The sequence below is a fragment of the Geotrypetes seraphini genome, chromosome 9, assembly GCF_902459505.1.
Source record: "Geotrypetes seraphini chromosome 9, aGeoSer1.1, whole genome shotgun sequence".
In the NCBI taxonomy this organism is placed as follows: Eukaryota; Metazoa; Chordata; class Amphibia; order Gymnophiona; family Dermophiidae; genus Geotrypetes; species Geotrypetes seraphini.
The window spans coordinates 163774654-163791752 of record NC_047092.1 but is presented as its reverse complement, the minus strand read 5'-3'; the positions used below and the strand labels follow the sequence as shown (position 1 = coordinate 163791752).

Sequence of the window (17099 nt, the reverse complement as noted above, 5' to 3'; positions counted from 1 at the left end):
TGGAAGTGCTTCAAGTTAGTGAGTGGCACCTCTAAACAGAGAATTACAATAGCCAAGCTTATTAGTGATTAAAGAATGTATCAGTTTCTTCAGAGCTTTTAAACCCCTCACGCCATAATCTTGCATGCAAAATTTTACCCTTAGCTTGCAAAATTGCACACAGCGTTATAGAATATTTAGTTATAGTTGACAAATTAGCTGCTTGTTGGCGTTAACGACCATAATCGTTGAGAACTGAAGTTGACCTGGTAATTGGCACTAATTTCAGTTACACACAACTGAACTTAGTATTTTCAAACCATAGCGATATAGGTGCAAATCTAAAACAGAAAATCACTCAGACAGTACTGCAAGGGGGTGTCAATTTGGGAGGGCAAGGGCAGGTAAGGGGTATACCTATGCACTTAAATGCTAAAATAGAATACTGACAGTTAAGCGCACAACTGTAACATTAAGATTCAGACATTAATACCAGCCATTGACATGATATACCGTATATACTCAAATATAAGTCGATCCGCATATAAGGAGGAAAAAAATAAAAAATAAAAATGGTTGACTCAAATATAAGTCGGGGGCTTAATATTCAAGTGCCATGCCCTGCCAGGATTTGCACCCAGTGTCCCCTCCGTCATGCCCTCCCCTGCAAGGTTCTTCACTCATTCCCCCCTCCCTGCCAAGTTCTGCACCCAGCCCCCTTCCCTCCCTGCCCTGTACTCAGTCCCATTCACTACCAGGCTGTGAACCAAGTCCCATCCCCTGCTAGGCTCTGAATACTGTCCCACCTTCCTTCCCTGTACCCTCTTCCTCCTAAAAAGAGCCAACCTCATCAGTGATGTCACAATGGCTTGATTGTCCGTACTCCCCTCTGCCCTCTAACCCAGCCAGCAGATTAACCATTCTCCTTAACTTAAACCACCTAGTGGTAGGCCGGGACAGGAGGGATCCCTCCCGTTTCCTGCCCCGGCCGACACTAACAATTAACACCCTCCCTCCTTCCCTCCCTCACATACCTGTTGGTTCCCTGGTGGTACAGCATGTATCCCGCACTGAAATCCTCCAGAAAATTGTAAAGGTAAGTAGCCAGCGGCGCACCCAGGCCAGCACGCAGCAGTGAGCTTTTCGTGCTGCCAGCTGGCCCTGCACTGCTTCTTGATAGGCTGCCGCAAGAACCACGAATCTCACGAGAACTTGCGGCAGCCTTATCATGGAGCGGTGCCGGGCTGGCCGGCAGCATGAAAAGCTCGCTGCTGCGTGCCGGCCTGGGTGCGCCACTGGTTACTTACCTTTACAATCTTCTGGAGGATTTCAGCACGGGATACACGCTGGACCACCAGGGAACCAACAAGTACGCGAGGGAGGGAAGGAAGGAAGGAAGGGTGGTAATTGTTAGTGTTGGCTGGGGCAGGAGACAGGAGGGATCCCTCCTGTCCCGGCCTAAGGCAGGCCTGCAGGAAGTCTGGGAGGGTTTCAGGTGGTCACTGGGGGATGACCCGAATATAAACCAGGACCCCCATTTTTGGGCCAATTTTTTGACCCCAAAATCCCGGGTTATATTCGAGTATATACGGTAAGTGGCCACACCTAAATGTTGGAACATAAATGTTGATTTCTGCTAATATTCCAAAACAGCAATTATAAGCATAATTACCAGTACAGAATTTGTGTGTAGCACTCAGATCCCAATGTTTAACTTTACGTGATTTGTACAAAATTTACCTTAAGTGTCTAAGAAAGGGCATAAAGAACACATTTTCCTAAAGGTAAAACAGGAAACCCCACTCTGTGTGGTGCAAATGTTGGCCAAAAGAGAGATGGCAATCAAACCACACTCCCAATGAATGGAGGGTATCCCCCCAAGCCTGCAATAGCGGGTTGATAAGAAGAAGTTTATTCCTAGCGAATCACATGGCTTCAGATATTTTTAAAGGTTCAACTTCAGCTTTGATGAGCTAAGTTATCAGGCAATATGTGATAGGCTGCTTTAAATTTCATATCACGGACTAGAACATCAAAATAAAGATATTAATAAACAGTAGTGACAAAACTGAGTCCAGGGTAGTTGTTAGGCTGAGGAGTAGTTCATGCATGATAGGATTCTGAAGGAGCACTGAGAGACATAAGAATAACCAATTCTAAACTGGACAAGACAGGACTAAGGGTTGTAATCTAGTCAGGAGAATTGAGTGGTTGAGAGTACAGAAAACAGTGTTAAGGTCAAGTTGGATCAAGATGATAATTTTTTCTGCATAAGAACATAAGAATAGCCTTACTGGGTCAGACCAATGGTCCATCAAGCCCGGTAGCCCGTTCTCATGGTGGCCAATCCAGGTCCCTATTACTTGGCAAAAACCCAAGGAGTAGCAACATTCCATGCTACGATCCAGGGCAAGTAGTGGCTTCCCCAAATCTTTCTCAATAAAGACTATGGACTTTTCCTCCAGGAAACTGTCCAAACCTTTCTTAAAACCAGCTACGCTCTCTGCTCTTACTAGAGAATGACACGGTGACGGTTTACCCGCGGCCACCGCATTTAAGCCGCGGGTCACCGCCGAAAACGGGGAAGAAAACTAGCAGTCGCTGCGGTGACGGGGACAAGGCCATTCACCGACCGCGGAAACGGTGAACAGGTTTGTCCCCGCGGGCCAATGTACCCCCTTCTAGGAACCGCTATTTACCGCCCGACGCCCGATTCACCCCCCCAGCAGGACCGCTCGCACCCCCACCCCGAACGACCGCTCGCACGCGCTCCCACCCGCACCCGCGATCGGAGCAAGAGGGAGCCCAAGCCCTCTTGCCCGGCCGACTCCCCGACGTCCGATACATCCCCCCCCCCGGCAGGACCACTCGCCCCCCCACCCCCGAAGGACCGCCGACTTCCCGACAATATCGGGCCAGAAGGGAGCCCAAACCCTCCTGGCCACGGCGACCCCCTAACCCCACCCCGCACTACATTACGGGCAGGAGGGATCCCAGGCCCTCCTGCCCTCGACGCAAACCCCCCTTCCCCCCCAACGACCGCCCCCCCCAAGAACCTCCGACCGCCCCCCCAGCCGACCCGCGACCCCCCTGGCGACCCCCACGACCCCCCCACCCCCCTTCCCCGTACCTTTGGTAGTTGGCCGGACAGACGGGAGCCAAACCCGCCTGTCCGGCAGGCAGCCAACGAAGGAATGAGGCCGGATTGGCCCATCCATCCTAAAGCTCCGCCTACTGGTGGGGCCTAAGGCGCGTGGGCCAATCAGAATAGGCCCTGGAGCCTTAGGTCCCACCTGGGGGCGCGGCCTGAGGCACATGGGCCCAACCCGACCATGTGCCTCAGGCCGCGCCCCCAGGTGGGACCTAAGGCTCCAGGGCCTATTCTGATTGGCCCACGCGCCTTAGGCCCCACCAGTAGGCGGAGCTTTAGGATGGATGGGCCAATCCGGCCTCATTCCTTCGTTGGCTGCCTGCCGGACAGGCGGTTTTGGCTCCCGTCTGTCCGGCCAACTACCAAAGGTACGGGGAAGGGGGGTGGGGGGGTCGCCAGGGGGGTCGCGGGTCGGCTGGGGGGGGCGGTCGTTGGGGGGAGGGGGGTTTGCGTCGAGGGCAGGAGGGCTGCAGTGCAAACATAAGCCTTTCATTAAGACAATCCTGGTTCGCTTTTCCAAGTTAAAACAATTAGAAAAATATTTCTGGAGTGCTGTAATAAATTAAAATTAATAGTGCTCAGAACCCCCAAGGTAACTTCAGGCATCATTTTGAAGCTTTTAGGGAGAAGATTTTGAGATGTCAACAAAGATATTTTATGTTTAAACAATTTTTCCAGTGTTACAAAATATATGTCCAACTTTTTTATATGTCGGTAGATTAAACAACTGACATCTCCATCCAAAAATGTTTACTGGGAAGCTTCAAGGGGGGACAGTGCAGGGAAGTCAGGGAATTTATATTAATTAATTTTTTCTCTGCGTGTTTTGTTTTTGTATAGTTATTAACTAATATTTAACTAAGTTTTAAAGTTTTAAAGAATGTTTCCTTTATACGTAAATAAAGAAAAGTGAATGGGATTGCAGTGGCGGTGACGGGGCGGTGAATGGGGTGGCAGTGGCGGTGACGGGGCGGTGAAGAGGATGGTGAGACGGGGACGGGGCGGTGACGGGGATGGTGAGACGGGGACGGGGCGGTGACGGGGATGGTGAGACGGGGACGGGGCGGTGACGGGGACCAATTTTTTCACCGTGTCATTCTCTAGCTCTTACCACAACCTCTGTTCTAGAAATATGAATTAACTAACTTTGACCCAGGTGTTAATTTCCAGTGTTTTACATAAACAAACATCCCAGTAAGAACCCCAACTTAATATACACCTTCTCCCCAATTAGGGTACAATATCTAATCCTTTCCTTTAAATGGGATTTGCATTGAAGGCATGCTAATTTCAGGACATATTTTTGTGTATTATATGTATTATTAAACTATGAACGAAGTTTAACTCACAAAAATGTGTGCTAGAACAAGCATAGGTGGTCAGTGACTCATATGTTTGGGAAGGCTAAGGCAGGCTGAGACATGGCAAGACATGGTCCAAGATAAAATCCATGGGGTGTGTTGCCCCTGTGTCTCTCTCCCTCCCCCCAATAGTCCTTCTCTCTCTTTCCTCTCATCCCTCACCATTGTCCCGTATCACCTCACCCCATAATTGCCCATATCTTTCACTCCCTCCATCCCCCCCCCCTCTTCACTGACACACTCTGTGGAGCCACTGCATGCCCAAGTCCGTGGCAGGAAGAACAAATAGGAAGGTAATCTTTTCCCTTCTCTGTCGCTGACTCCCTGACTCTAGAGGCTGGAAAGAAAATTAAATCACGGGTGGGGCCAGAGCCCTGCACGTGCTGTTGCTGGCACTGCTCTTCTCCCTATTCTTCCTCCTCCCCCCCCCCACATGATGCAACTTCCATGCATGATTTAATTTTCTTTGCGGCCCCTGGAGTCGGGGCGACAGCGGCAAGAAAAGGAAGAGAAGATGATCATTCCTACTTGTTCTTCCTGCTGCGGGCTCAGGCAGGGAGGGGAAGTTAGTGCGTGGGCCCCCTAATTCTATTATCTGCAATGCAGTTATGTACTGCATGGCACGTAAATTAGCAACTAGTTGCATAAGTGTGCCTTAGGTACTATTAAGGAAGCATGCAACTGCAAGGAGATGTGCATGTGGGCGGGACATGGGCAGATCCTACATTTAATCATGAAGCTTATAGAATACTGTAAGTTATGTATTTGAATGTTGTGTAATAATAAGTTATTTAAATTAACATGGAGTCCATTGACAAATTTTGTTAACGATGATTAGCTGGATTATTCTCCTGATTTCTTATTTGATTTACACATCCAGGGAGGGTGGCTGGGTCGGCGGAGGGGTATTATATTTTGATGTTATCATTGATCAATAAGTTCAATATGATTTTCACTATGGGCTCCTTTTACTAAGCCGCGTTAGGGCTTTAACATGCAGAAAAGCACGCGCTACATCGCTGCGCGTGCTAGACCTTAACGCCAGCATTGAGCTGGCATTAGTTCTAGAAGCGTAGCATGCGGTAATTTCCTGCGTGCGCTAAAAACGCTAGCGCATCTTAGTAAAAGAAGCTCTATATGACTGAAATAATGCATTTTGTTTTTGTTCTTGTATTGGGGTGGGAGGGAGGGGGGAAATGTTTTTGAAGTATTTCTATGATTGATGTAAATGCAATTTTGAAGTTAATTATACGTATGTTTTAATGCATTGTTTTGGAATGAAAAATTAATAAAGATGTATAAAAAAAAAAAAAAGTGTCAACATTTATATGCCATAGACCAAGCTTAAGTGGTCATGCCTAAGGGCTCCCTTTACAAAGGCGCGCTAGCGGGGTTAATGCATGCGACTTTTCATCACGCGTTAACCCCCGCACTGGCTAAAAACTACCGCCTGCTCAAGAGGAGGCGGTAGTGGCTAGCGCGTCCGGCGGTTTAGCGCGCCTTTGTAAAAGGAGCCCTAAATGTTTGCGCATAAGTGCAAACTTACGCTATTATTCTATAACAGAATCTGGGTGTACAGAAGCCATTATAGAATTTGCGGTTGGCATGCTATATTTTGCCACATAACTGTTAGGGTCCTAGTGCCCTTTTGTAGAGCTGCCCGCTAGAGAATGACATGGTGACAAAATTCATCATCGTTCCCGTCCCCGCGGGAAACCATCTTCATGTCATTCTTTAAAGAGAGAGGGAAGAATCAAAGTATGAATGGCCACAACCACTGACCCTCAAGCTTTGCTTTGAAGAATGCTGGTGTAGAAGGACTGAGGTTGAAACAGACACTACAGAATGACAGTCTCTGGTATCCAGAGCAGATATTGTGATGTCATAATGCCTCATTCCACCAGTTCCTAAGAGCCAATCACATCAGTGATGTCACAATGGCTTCATTATCCTTGGCTCCCATAAGAATCAGAGTATGAATGGCCACAACCACTGACCCGCAAGCTTTGCTTTGAAGAATGCTGGTGTAGAAGGACCGAGGTTGAAATAGACACTAAAAAATGACATGGGATTATTTCCCGCGGTTATCCGCGGGGACGGGAACGGTGATGAATTTTGTCACCGTGTCATTCTCTACTGCCTGCTAACTACACTGGCATCTAAATGAGAAAGATATTTTAAAACATCATGAGGCCCATTACATCTAATCTCAGTTTACTTCGAAAAAAATTAAACATTTTTATGTGAAGTTGCACTACCCAAATATTTTAACTGTGCAGTAGGACTCTGGTTCCCAACCCTGTCCTGGAGGACCACCAGGCCAATCGGGTTTTCAGGCTAGCCCTAGTGAATATGCATGGAGCAGATATGCATGCTTGTCACATCCATTATATGCAAATCTCTCTCATGCATATTCATTAGGGCTAGCCTGAAAACCTGATTGGCCTGGTGGTCCTCCAGGACAGGGTTGGGATCCACTGCAGTAGGAAGTAGAATATTCACTTTTTAACTACAAATGCTCTACGCGAAGGGGCTGATTCTATAAAAGGTGCCTAACTTACACCCCCTCCCCCTTTTTACTAAGCCATGGTAGAGGTTTGTACCACAAATCGAAGCACTAAATATTCCGATGCTGCTCCAATGCTCATGGGAATTATATGAGTGTCGGAGCAGCATTGGAGCATTTCGTGTTCTGGGCCATGGTAGAAATCTCTACCACAGCTTAGTAAAAAGGGGGTTTAATTGGCAAAATACCCTTAATAGCCTAAATAATTGCCTATTCGATTCTATAAAAGATAGGCTTCTATTGCATGGCGCTTAGTGGTGCCTTATGCCTAAGTGGGCATTTCTATGGGCAGAGCATCACTTAGGCAACTCTAAGAGCGATTTTCCAAAAACTCAGGTGCCTGAAATGTAGGCCTTTAAAACCCTTGTCTGCATTTCAGCCATCTAAGTATTTACATAGGTGTCACCAGTCGCGATTCTGTAAACGGCACCAAAATGTGACTGACACACGGCTGGCGCCACTGCCGGCCCACGTGGGCATCATTTATAGAATCAGCCCCAAACTGTAAATGAAAAATAAATTCCAGGCACCTCATACACCTATTTCTTCTCATTCCAAAACCAAATAAGATTTGATCCGGGATTTTCCTATTTAAACCCCGAGCTCCTGGTAGTAACGTCATAAGTTAACTGCACACGCTTCCAAGGGCTGGCAGTATGAGCTTCTTGGCTGACTGCGAGCATTTTGCTTTTTTGAAAAGCCTGGCCAGTGGGGCTGTTCCTTTCAGCACACTAACACAAACAGCAACAGAAACGGCATTTGAGGTTCACCGGGCTCTGCCCCTCCTTTGCAAGGATGCAAGCTACTCCCAATAGAAAAGGAATCAGCTAATTCAGCACCAGAGGAAGGAAAAGCAGCACCAGACAGAACCTCTTAGGAATCCCAGACTTCAGCCAGCCTCCTCCTTCCCAAAATGCTTCTTACACCCAGTGGCTGACCACATTATTTGTCATCATAAATTTATTCAGTCTGAGTGCATCTGTTTTTTTCTACCACATCCTCCGGCAGGTCAGTCCACACAGGCTTATCATCGCCAAAATATGTGTTACCATATTTGGTACATGGACTAAAAGGAATCATCCATTCCAGGGAAGGAAAACATGAATCTCATCACAAAGGCACATTTGACACAACTGGGCCATATACTGTACTTTTTGAAATCCCCCATTACTAAACCCCCTCCCAAAAAACCCCCGATACCGAAAGCTACTTACTGAGGTGTAGTTAGTTTTTAACTGGCTCTGGTTCCTTAGCTCCTGTTCCTGGAACTGCAAGCCCGCCAGATGTTTTTCCAGCGCTTCCCAGTCCATAATCGGAAGTTGGGAATCCTCCTTCAGACAAGTCCCCGAGCTCTCCAGGGGGTTCAAGGCCACCCCGGCGGCAGTCAGCCTCCCCCAGACATGCTGCGATTTGGGCAGACCCTTCCTGCCTTTGCCGCCCCTTTTCCTGGCCACTGCGTTCCCGTTGTGCTTGAGCTCCTGGTGCAGGTTGATGTTGGGGGGCGGCGGCGCGCCGCCTTTCACGTCCTCCAGCTCCTCGGCCAAACTCCGGCCGCGCGCAGGCTTGGCACAGCGGTGATGGACCGCGCGGAAGTCCTCATCCTCCTCGTCGTCCTCCTCCTCCACCCCCCAGCCGTTCACCGCCTTCTTATACACCTGGTAGTCCTCATCCTCCTCATAGTCCTCCAGGGTGGCCAGCTCCAGGCTGGGCGAGGATTTGCACTCGGAGCAGGGAGTCACTTTGTTGGAGCTCGATTCGGAGCTGGAGCGGCTGCAGGCATCGCTGCCTAAATCCATCCCATCCTCTCGGTAATCCTGCAAGGGGGAAGAAAAGAGAGAGAGAGAGAGAAAAAAAAGGGCAGGGGTTACTAACAGCAGGCATCAAAAGCACTTCCCTCCCTGCCAGATGTGGGCACCAGCAGCGGTGGAATGATTGACTGTCCCCCCCCCTCCCCTCCCCTCCCCTCCCCCATTCCCCGGACAGAGCAATAACCTGCATCGATTTAGCCCAGCGAAAGAGGCGAGGACGCTGCCGCCCTCCCCATCCTGGCACCGTAACTCGCCCCCCCAACTTCGCCACAGCCCCACCTGCTCGGGCAGCAGCATGCTGGGCGGGAACCGCCGCTCGCTACATGTCACGCCTCATCTTTTTCCCCCGATACCTAAAGCTTGCAACCTGCGTGAGGGAAAGGAGGGGGGGGGGGGGTCGGCTCTTTCTTCCCCTCCCCGTGCCAGGCTTTCCCGCGCCTCACTGGGGCACCGAGCGCCGCTCGCGGGAGAAAACTCTGAGGTAAAGTAACGGGGAGGAGGGGGGGGGGGCTCCGGTGACGTCACAGCCCCTGCGGGAGCCCAGGGCGAAAGTGCAGCGTCCGCCCGCCGCTCCTCATTCACGGCGTTGGGAGCGTCCCGGGGGGGAGGAGACACCACGTAGTTCTGGAACGCGGCCCTGGGAGCGCTCGAGGGGCCAACTGTAGGTGTCGGCTGGGCTCTGTAACGTGAAACCCCAGGAAATCAATCAGACTCTTCCACTCGCCTTGCGCTTTGCATTCCCCGGTGTAGCCTCCTCCTCCCTCCCTCCCCCCCCCCCCTAATGCCTCAGCAGCAGGTCCTTTGTTGCTTTTATCTTAAATCTATAATAGATACTATAGAACTGTCCACCGGGTTTCCTACCCTAAGCTTTTCCTATTGTTTTCGGTTTCCTGAGCCCGTGCAAAGGGTTAAGGCTACAGCAGAAGTAACAGTCCTTCCGGGTAGGGAATTTCTGGCTACTTGACGCTCGCTTTGATCCGGGGGGGGGGGCGACGAACTGCACAATTAAAGGCGCATAAATGGTCACGAAAACGACGGGAGAAAATCGTCTCCGCGCGTGACAGGAAAAAAAAAAGGCTGAGTTAGTGCAACTACTTTTTGGATCAGTTACTAAGTTTCCACTCCACAGGATGGGCCAAAAGTAAGGGAAACAGTATTCGTTACAGTAATTCTTTTTTTATTTCACAAGTGTCACAATAACTCGTGTGAAGTTACATCGTTTCGCTTTTACTTTATTATCCTTCAGTACTGTATTATACCTATTCAATACCTGTGCAATAAAAAATAAATATTGTATACCAGTGGCGTAGTAAGGGGGGGGCAGTCTTGGTGAGGGTGCCGGCACCCACCCTCAAAGCTCTCTCCACTCCTTCACCACTACCGCATGCCCCCTCCCTTCCCCCATACCGTTCCTGGTGTGAGCAGCAACCGCAACCTGCTGCTCGCGCCAGCTCTTCCTCTGACATCACGTCCTGGACCTGCGCCTAGGAAGTAATGTCAGAGGATGTGCTGATGCTGGCGCAAGCCTCAGACTTGGGTTGCTGTTCATGCTGGGAAAATTAAAGAGGTACGGGGAAGGGAAGGGGTACGGCAGAAGAAGGCGGAGGAGGGGCGCCTCTTATCCTCACTACGCCACTGCTATACACTTCCCCCTCCCCATTCGCGGTTTTGACACTCGTGATTTCACATATTCGTGATTTTGGGGGGAAGGGGGACCCCCCCATAGTATAGCACATTCCCGCCTCTCTCCGGCCTTCCCCCCGGCATCCTGGCCTTACCTAGTGGTCTAGCGGGCTTTCAGGGTAGGAGCGATTTTCCTACGCTCCTGCTCCGTATAGATCGCCAATAGGAACTCACGGCAGACATTTCCTATTGGCGATCTGCATGGGGCAGGAGCGTAGGAAGATCGCTCCTGCCCCGAAAGCCCGCTAGACCACCAGGTAAGGCCAGAATGCCCATATAATCGCCTATATAACTCCTAGGAGTACCCATATAACTCCATTGGTTACCTACGCAACAAAGAGTACAGTTTAAGATTGTTGCGATGATACATCAGACATTGTATCATGCTTCCCCAAAGATCTTACAAGAATATTTTTCAGATCTATAAACGAGACGAGAGCTTAGAGATGTAAATAGGATGAAATTAAGTTTGGAAGGTAGAATGTCGACTATGCATGCTAGGATCGGAGCATCAATGATATCTGTAGCTGGCTTAGAACTATGGAATATAGGGAGGGGGTATTTTTCTTATTACATATCTAATATAATAAAATGCTAGGCCGCGCATGTGCACTAAAAAAAACGTGTTCCCTGATCCGTCCCGAAAACACGAGAGCGCATGCGCACATTTTACGTCATCACCTACTCTCCACCTCGCGCCACCTATCACTGTCATCACCTGCTCTCCACCGATCACTGTTCCTCCTGCACCAAGCCACGCCAGGCATGTCCGCAGCCGGCCTCGAGCTCCTAGGGGCCGGCGGCGCTGTGCTGAGGTCCCGCCTCCCGCTTCCGCACTACACGGCGCCACCAGACCCGGCCCTACACTGAGATCCGTGATCGGGTTGCCATGGAAACCCCGCCGCAGCCTCGCAGCTAGGTAGGGGGACAACAATAGCGCTTATGTTCAAGCCGCCGCCACGACTCCCCTCTCGAACCGCACCAGGATCGAGAGAGGAGCTGCGGCGGGGGCTTGAGCATAAGCGCCATTGTTGTCCCCCTACCTAGCCGCGAGGCTGCGGCGGCCTTCCTCACCCGGCTCACATTGAATCCAAGTAAACAACCGGGGCTGCCTAAAGAAACAAAGTTTCACGGTGCTTGGCACGCAAAACAATTCCTGCCGTTGCCGAAATTTGGCCCACAGTTCCTTCCCTTCCTCCATCAGGTACAGTTCACCTCCGCCTATGTTAAAAGGAGCTGCTTTGAAATTGGAGCCCTGCCGCCACCATAACACATTCCCTCTGTCGCGGTCCCATATGTCAGAGAAGGGGCGGGACCAAGGCAGAGGGGAACGTGCTACAGCAGTGGCAGGCCTCCGATTTCGACGCGGCTCCTTTTAACATTGGTGGATTCACTGCACCTGATGGAGGGAGGGAAGGAAAGGTGGTTGTGTGCTGTTGAGCCCCTCTTTGCCCTCAGACCCTCTCCTAACTGCTCCCTCCTGTCTCAGACCACTGGGGGGAGGTGCCTGTCTTCAGCTGCAGGGATGGAGGGAGGGAAGAAGAAAGAAGGGGCCCTGGCAAGCGAGTTATCAAAAGCCAACCATAGCCTGGGACCCCTACATGATATGAATAATGACCAGACAACAAAAGGTAAGAAAAATAATTTTATTTTCTGTTTTGTGATTACAATATGTCAGATTTGAAATGTGTCTTGAGGGAGGCTTCCGCCGCGGCTTTGGACAGAGGGGTACCATTTTCGTGGGAGCCGGCCTTCGGAGAGGCTTGGGACGCCGGGACGGATGCGGGAGGGGCTGCCGCTGCGAAGGGCTTTGGTGGGGGAGCCAGCCAGACCACAAGTGTGGGGACGTTGTAAGCGCGGATTGGTCAAGGAGCCGCCGCTGCTGAAGCTTTGAAATTGCTCTCCCACCGTCACTCCCTCCCGCTCCGGCTCTGCCTCTGCCCCTGCCCAGTTTCAAAAGCAGGAGACATCTAGCACCCGTTAATCTAACGGGCTTAAACACTAGTATTATATAATAATGGAAGATATGGATGGGAGGGATGGGAAAGGGAAAGGGATAAAATTTATATAATGTACCAATGATTGTTTATAAGTGATATATTTATTGTTACTGTGAATGAATATATTTTACACTTAATGTAATTTTGAAAATAAATAAAGAATATTTAAAAAAAAAAAAAAAAGAACTATGGAATGCCTTGCCTGGTATCCTGCGATTTTGTACGGGGAGGATGAATTTTAAGAAAATGCTAAAACTCAATTATTTGCCAATGCCTTCTTATGTTAAGATGTATTTCAGTTGATAATCGCCTTCTAGAATTTTTCTGACATCGAAGTATGATTTAAAGCTTGTTTGTACTTCTGAAATCAAATTTGTGCTCTATCCCTATTATAACAAGGATCAAGTTTCAAGTTTATTTATGGCTTGATATGCCGACCATCACATGTATCTGGGCAGTTTACAATATTAAAAATTAGAAAAATCTAATAAAATTTAAGATTTAGTTGAAATAAAATAAAAGGAAGGTAAAACTAAAACTAAGACAGATTAGGGGGTCCTTTTATCAAGGCGCGGTAGGGGGGGTTTAATGCACAGAATACCGCGTGTTAAACCGTCTGCCGCGCTAGTCGCTAACGCCTCCATTGACGAGGCGTTAGTTTTTTGGCTTGCCGCGGGGGTTCAGCGTGTGATTAAATGTCCGACGCGCTAACCCCGCTAGCGCACCTTGATAAAAGGAGCCCTAAGACTTATTATAGATGAAAGGCGCTAAGGGATAGGGAAGTTGTCTTGATATGTCTGTTATACGTGACAATCGGAGGGAAACAAGATTCTATGTATGTCATTTGGAAACCGCATAGTTGTATGCGGTATATAAATTTTTAAAATATTTTTGCATGTGGGAAGCGCACACCAATCCCTAAACTACTGCAAGATGCCTGAGTGCAGTAGTGGTTTTTAGCCTGTGCTAAGCATGTGCTAGCGCAGGGATGTCCAACCTGTGGCCCGAGGGCCGCATGTGGCCCCAGACGAGGGCAATGCAGTATTTTCCTCTGCTGCCCCCGGGTGTTTACCGTCTTGTCAGCTCCGTCCTGTGTCTTGCTGCAGCGTTTGCACGTTTGTGTGCCCCAGAAACATTTTTTTGTGCCAATGCGGTCCAGTGAAGCCAAAAGGTTGGACACCCCTGTGCTAGCGCTTACTGCAGCTTAGTAAAAGGGCCCCCACATCTGATCATAGCCAAGCAATTTTCATAACATTTCGTATTTATTAAATTTGATATACCACCTACTAGAAATTCCTAAGCAGTTTAGAAATAAAACAATAATCAATAAAATACAATGCATAATTAAAATAATCAAATCATTAGGAAAAAAAAAAACTACGTTATATTCTACTGCATTCTATTGTGTACCAGGCCCAGCAACCAGCAGTCAAGCTCCAGGGTCTGATCCAAAAGCTTTCATAAAAAAGTAAAGTTTATAATCCAACATTAAATTTCTGGAATGACATTTGTTAAATAGAAAAAAAAAAAAAAAATCAAGCAAGCTATTCAAAAGTACAGGAGCTTGTACTGAAAAAAAAAAAAAAAAAAAATAGCCGGATGCAAAAAATCTAAATGAAAAACCTGATAAGAGGGAAGCACAGTGGTGGAATAAGGGGATGGGGTAAGTCCGCCTTGGGCACCATGTTGGTGGGGCACTGGCACCCCTCCTCCTCCTCTCTGCCCTTGCCTCATCCCACTTCTCCTCATGCCATGTGCGTGCCCCCCCCTTCTTTCCCCCTTACCTCTAATTGTTCACCGCTGCAAGCAACAACTTCAACGTGCTCCTCGCGACCGCGTCATCTCTCCTGCTGATGTCACTTCTGGGTGCTGCTCATAGGAAGTGACTTCAGAAGGAGAGCCGACGAGCTCTCAAGGAGCACGTTGAAGTTCTTGTTGCTCGCGGCGGTGAGCAAGTAGCGGTACGGGGGAAGGGAAGGGGCTGCGCGTGTGGCAAGGGGGATCGGGGAAGGAATGAGGGGGCGCCACTGCCCCCAGGCACCTCTCACCCTCACTCCGCCACTGGGGAAGTGAGGGTGTTGGCTAGACTTAATAGGTCAAGCAAGATGTAAGAAAAGAGATGATTAGAACTAAAGCCTCAGCACCCTGAGGTTGTGGGTAGAGAATGACACAGGGAAAAAATCTGTCCCCATCACTGCCCCGTCACCAGACCATTGTCCCCTTCACCGCCCCGTCACAGCCGTCCCCTTCACCGCCCCGTCCTCGAACCCACCATCCTGTCACCATCCCCACCGTCCCCTTCACCGCCCTCTCCTTGCGATATCCACCCTTCCCTCTCGCCACTTCACCACCCTTCAGTGGCCCAAGAATCTCCCTCCCTCCCCCTTACCTTCGCGGCATAAAGAAACTTAAGAGAGGGAAAGCACGCGGTCACTGATCGCACGCGCGGCCCCTTCCCTCCCTCCAGCCAAATCTATCTCCCTCCCTCCCTCCCCCTTACCTTTGCGGCGCTTTAGAAAAGAAACTGATGCCGGCAAAGCCTGCCTGTGCCGCCCTGCAGTCGCGTGTCTGTGGGCGGAAGCTTCTCCTCTGACAATTGTCATTTTATAAACACAAATAAAATAGAGCAAGGTTCAACAAAACCCATCTCCCCTCCCTTTCACAAATATCCCCTTCACTATTGTGAAAACTGAACAAACCATATTACTACAGAATGCTACATGGAAAAATCAGTCAAATACACAAAAATAGGGCCAAAAAATCTCTCTAAATAGTCAAGAGTAGAGTGATTAAAAGTGATATCTGAAAGCAATATGAAATAATCACTCAGGTATTCATAGATACATTCTTTCAACTATGTACATAAGAACATAAGAATTGCCCCTGTCGGGTCAGACCGGAGGTCCATCGTGCCCGGCAGCCCACTCACACGTCGGCCCCTCAGGTCCAGGACCTGATAGTGCTCATACCCTAAAACTGTCATACGCTTTTCGCTTATGTCCTGTAGAGTAACCTATCTATACCCTGTAATCCCCTTCGCTTCCAGGAAGTCATCCAGTCCCATTTTGAAACCCAGAATTGTACTCTGTCCTATTACCTGTTAATGAGATTTATGCTCAGAGATATGGAGGTGATAACAGGGGTGAACCCCAACACTACCACCTCATCGCCCAATCATCGCATATTCTTGATAACCTCCAGTGCTATACCAGATTAACTGAAACAGCACCGAGGGATTTTTGTTCACTGCGCTGCAGTGATCTTGCCCACACCAGAGGATAGAAAGATACCTTTAAAAATAAGTGCAGGTTTTTATGTTAAAAATTGCTGGAAATAGGTTCTGGTGAGAATAATTCAGAACGGAGTTTTTCTTAGACCAAGGATGTGTTTCCTATGACAATTTCATAATTGCCATAGAAGTTCCCTGAGTTTCTCTCTTGGAACACTGAGGTCTTTTCTCCGTATATTTCAGATACCTGCCTAATCAAAGTCTCTGGTAAGTATATGAATATCTTTTTAGTGGCTTTACAATGTTTCTATAACCATAAAGTTCTATGACATCACAATGCAGGTGTGAAGAGCCTTAGCCAATAGGGAGAGGAGGAGATGCTGCAGATGGGCAGACTGGATGGGCCATTTGACCTTTATCTGCCATCATGTTTCTATTTTAGTTCGCTTCCTCTTTGTAATTTATCACCTTTAAGGAAGTTCTAGGGTTGTGAAGAAATAACTATATTATTTTAGCTTCTAGCTCAGACATGGGCAAACTATGGCCCAAGGGCCATATCTAGCCCATTAAGCATTTTAATCCAGTCAGCAGAAAATTTCCTGCTAGTCCATGCAAGGCCGGCGAGATCAGTGCGCATAAATTTCCTGCTGGTCTGTGCTGGGCTGGCGAGATCAACGGGGCCCGATGAGCTCTGATGTTTTGCTTCCCAGCCTCTGACAGTGGCTTCCTTCCCTCCCAGCAGTTCTTAGAACTTGCCTGCAGCAGTGCCAGTAGCATCAGCAAGTGATTCACTTAGGCAGCCTTGGGGCTTTTGGTGAGTTGCAGCCTGCCTCTGATGATGCAACTTCCTCTTTCCTCAGAGGTGGGCCCGACCCAACAAAGGACCCAAGGTTGCCTAAGTGAATCACTATGCTGATGCTACTGGCACTACTGTAGGCAAGTGCTGAGAGCTGCTGGGAGGGGAGGGAAGGGGAGGAAGCCACTGTTGGAGGCTGGGAAGCTGCTGGATAAAGTAAAATAAAGGGAGAGCTGCTACTGGACCTGGAGGGAGGGAGGAGAGATGCTGCTGGGAGGGGAGGAGGAAAAGGGAAGGGAAGAGAGTTACTGTTGGATAGGGGGGAGGAGGGAAGGGAGAAGGGGTACTGCTGGTCAAGGGAGGAGGAAAAAAGAAAGGAAACAGCTGGCAGGTAGATTAGAGGAGGGGAAGGGGTCAGGGTGGAATGGAGAGATCAGATAAGGGAAAGGGGAGAGACAGAGGAATGAGAAATTAGAGAGAGATTGATGCTGGGAAGGGGGTCAGCAGAGAAATAAGGAGAGAGGGA

The 17099-nt window shown here is 49.0% G+C and overlaps 1 protein-coding gene across 7 annotated transcripts in view; it reads right to left on the bottom strand.

The window, feature by feature from the left end:
- LOC117366801 (schwannomin-interacting protein 1-like) overlaps positions 1 to 17099 on the bottom strand; it is a 793287-nt gene that overhangs the window by 139696 nt on the left and 636492 nt on the right. For 2 of the 7 annotated variants that reach the window (XM_033958698.1, XM_033958700.1), the window contains one exon: positions 8272 to 8871. In XM_033958698.1, the coding sequence (XP_033814589.1) occupies positions 8272 to 8871 (600 nt within the window). The other 5 variants (XM_033958703.1, XM_033958699.1, XM_033958702.1 and 2 more) reach the window with 5 other exon arrangements.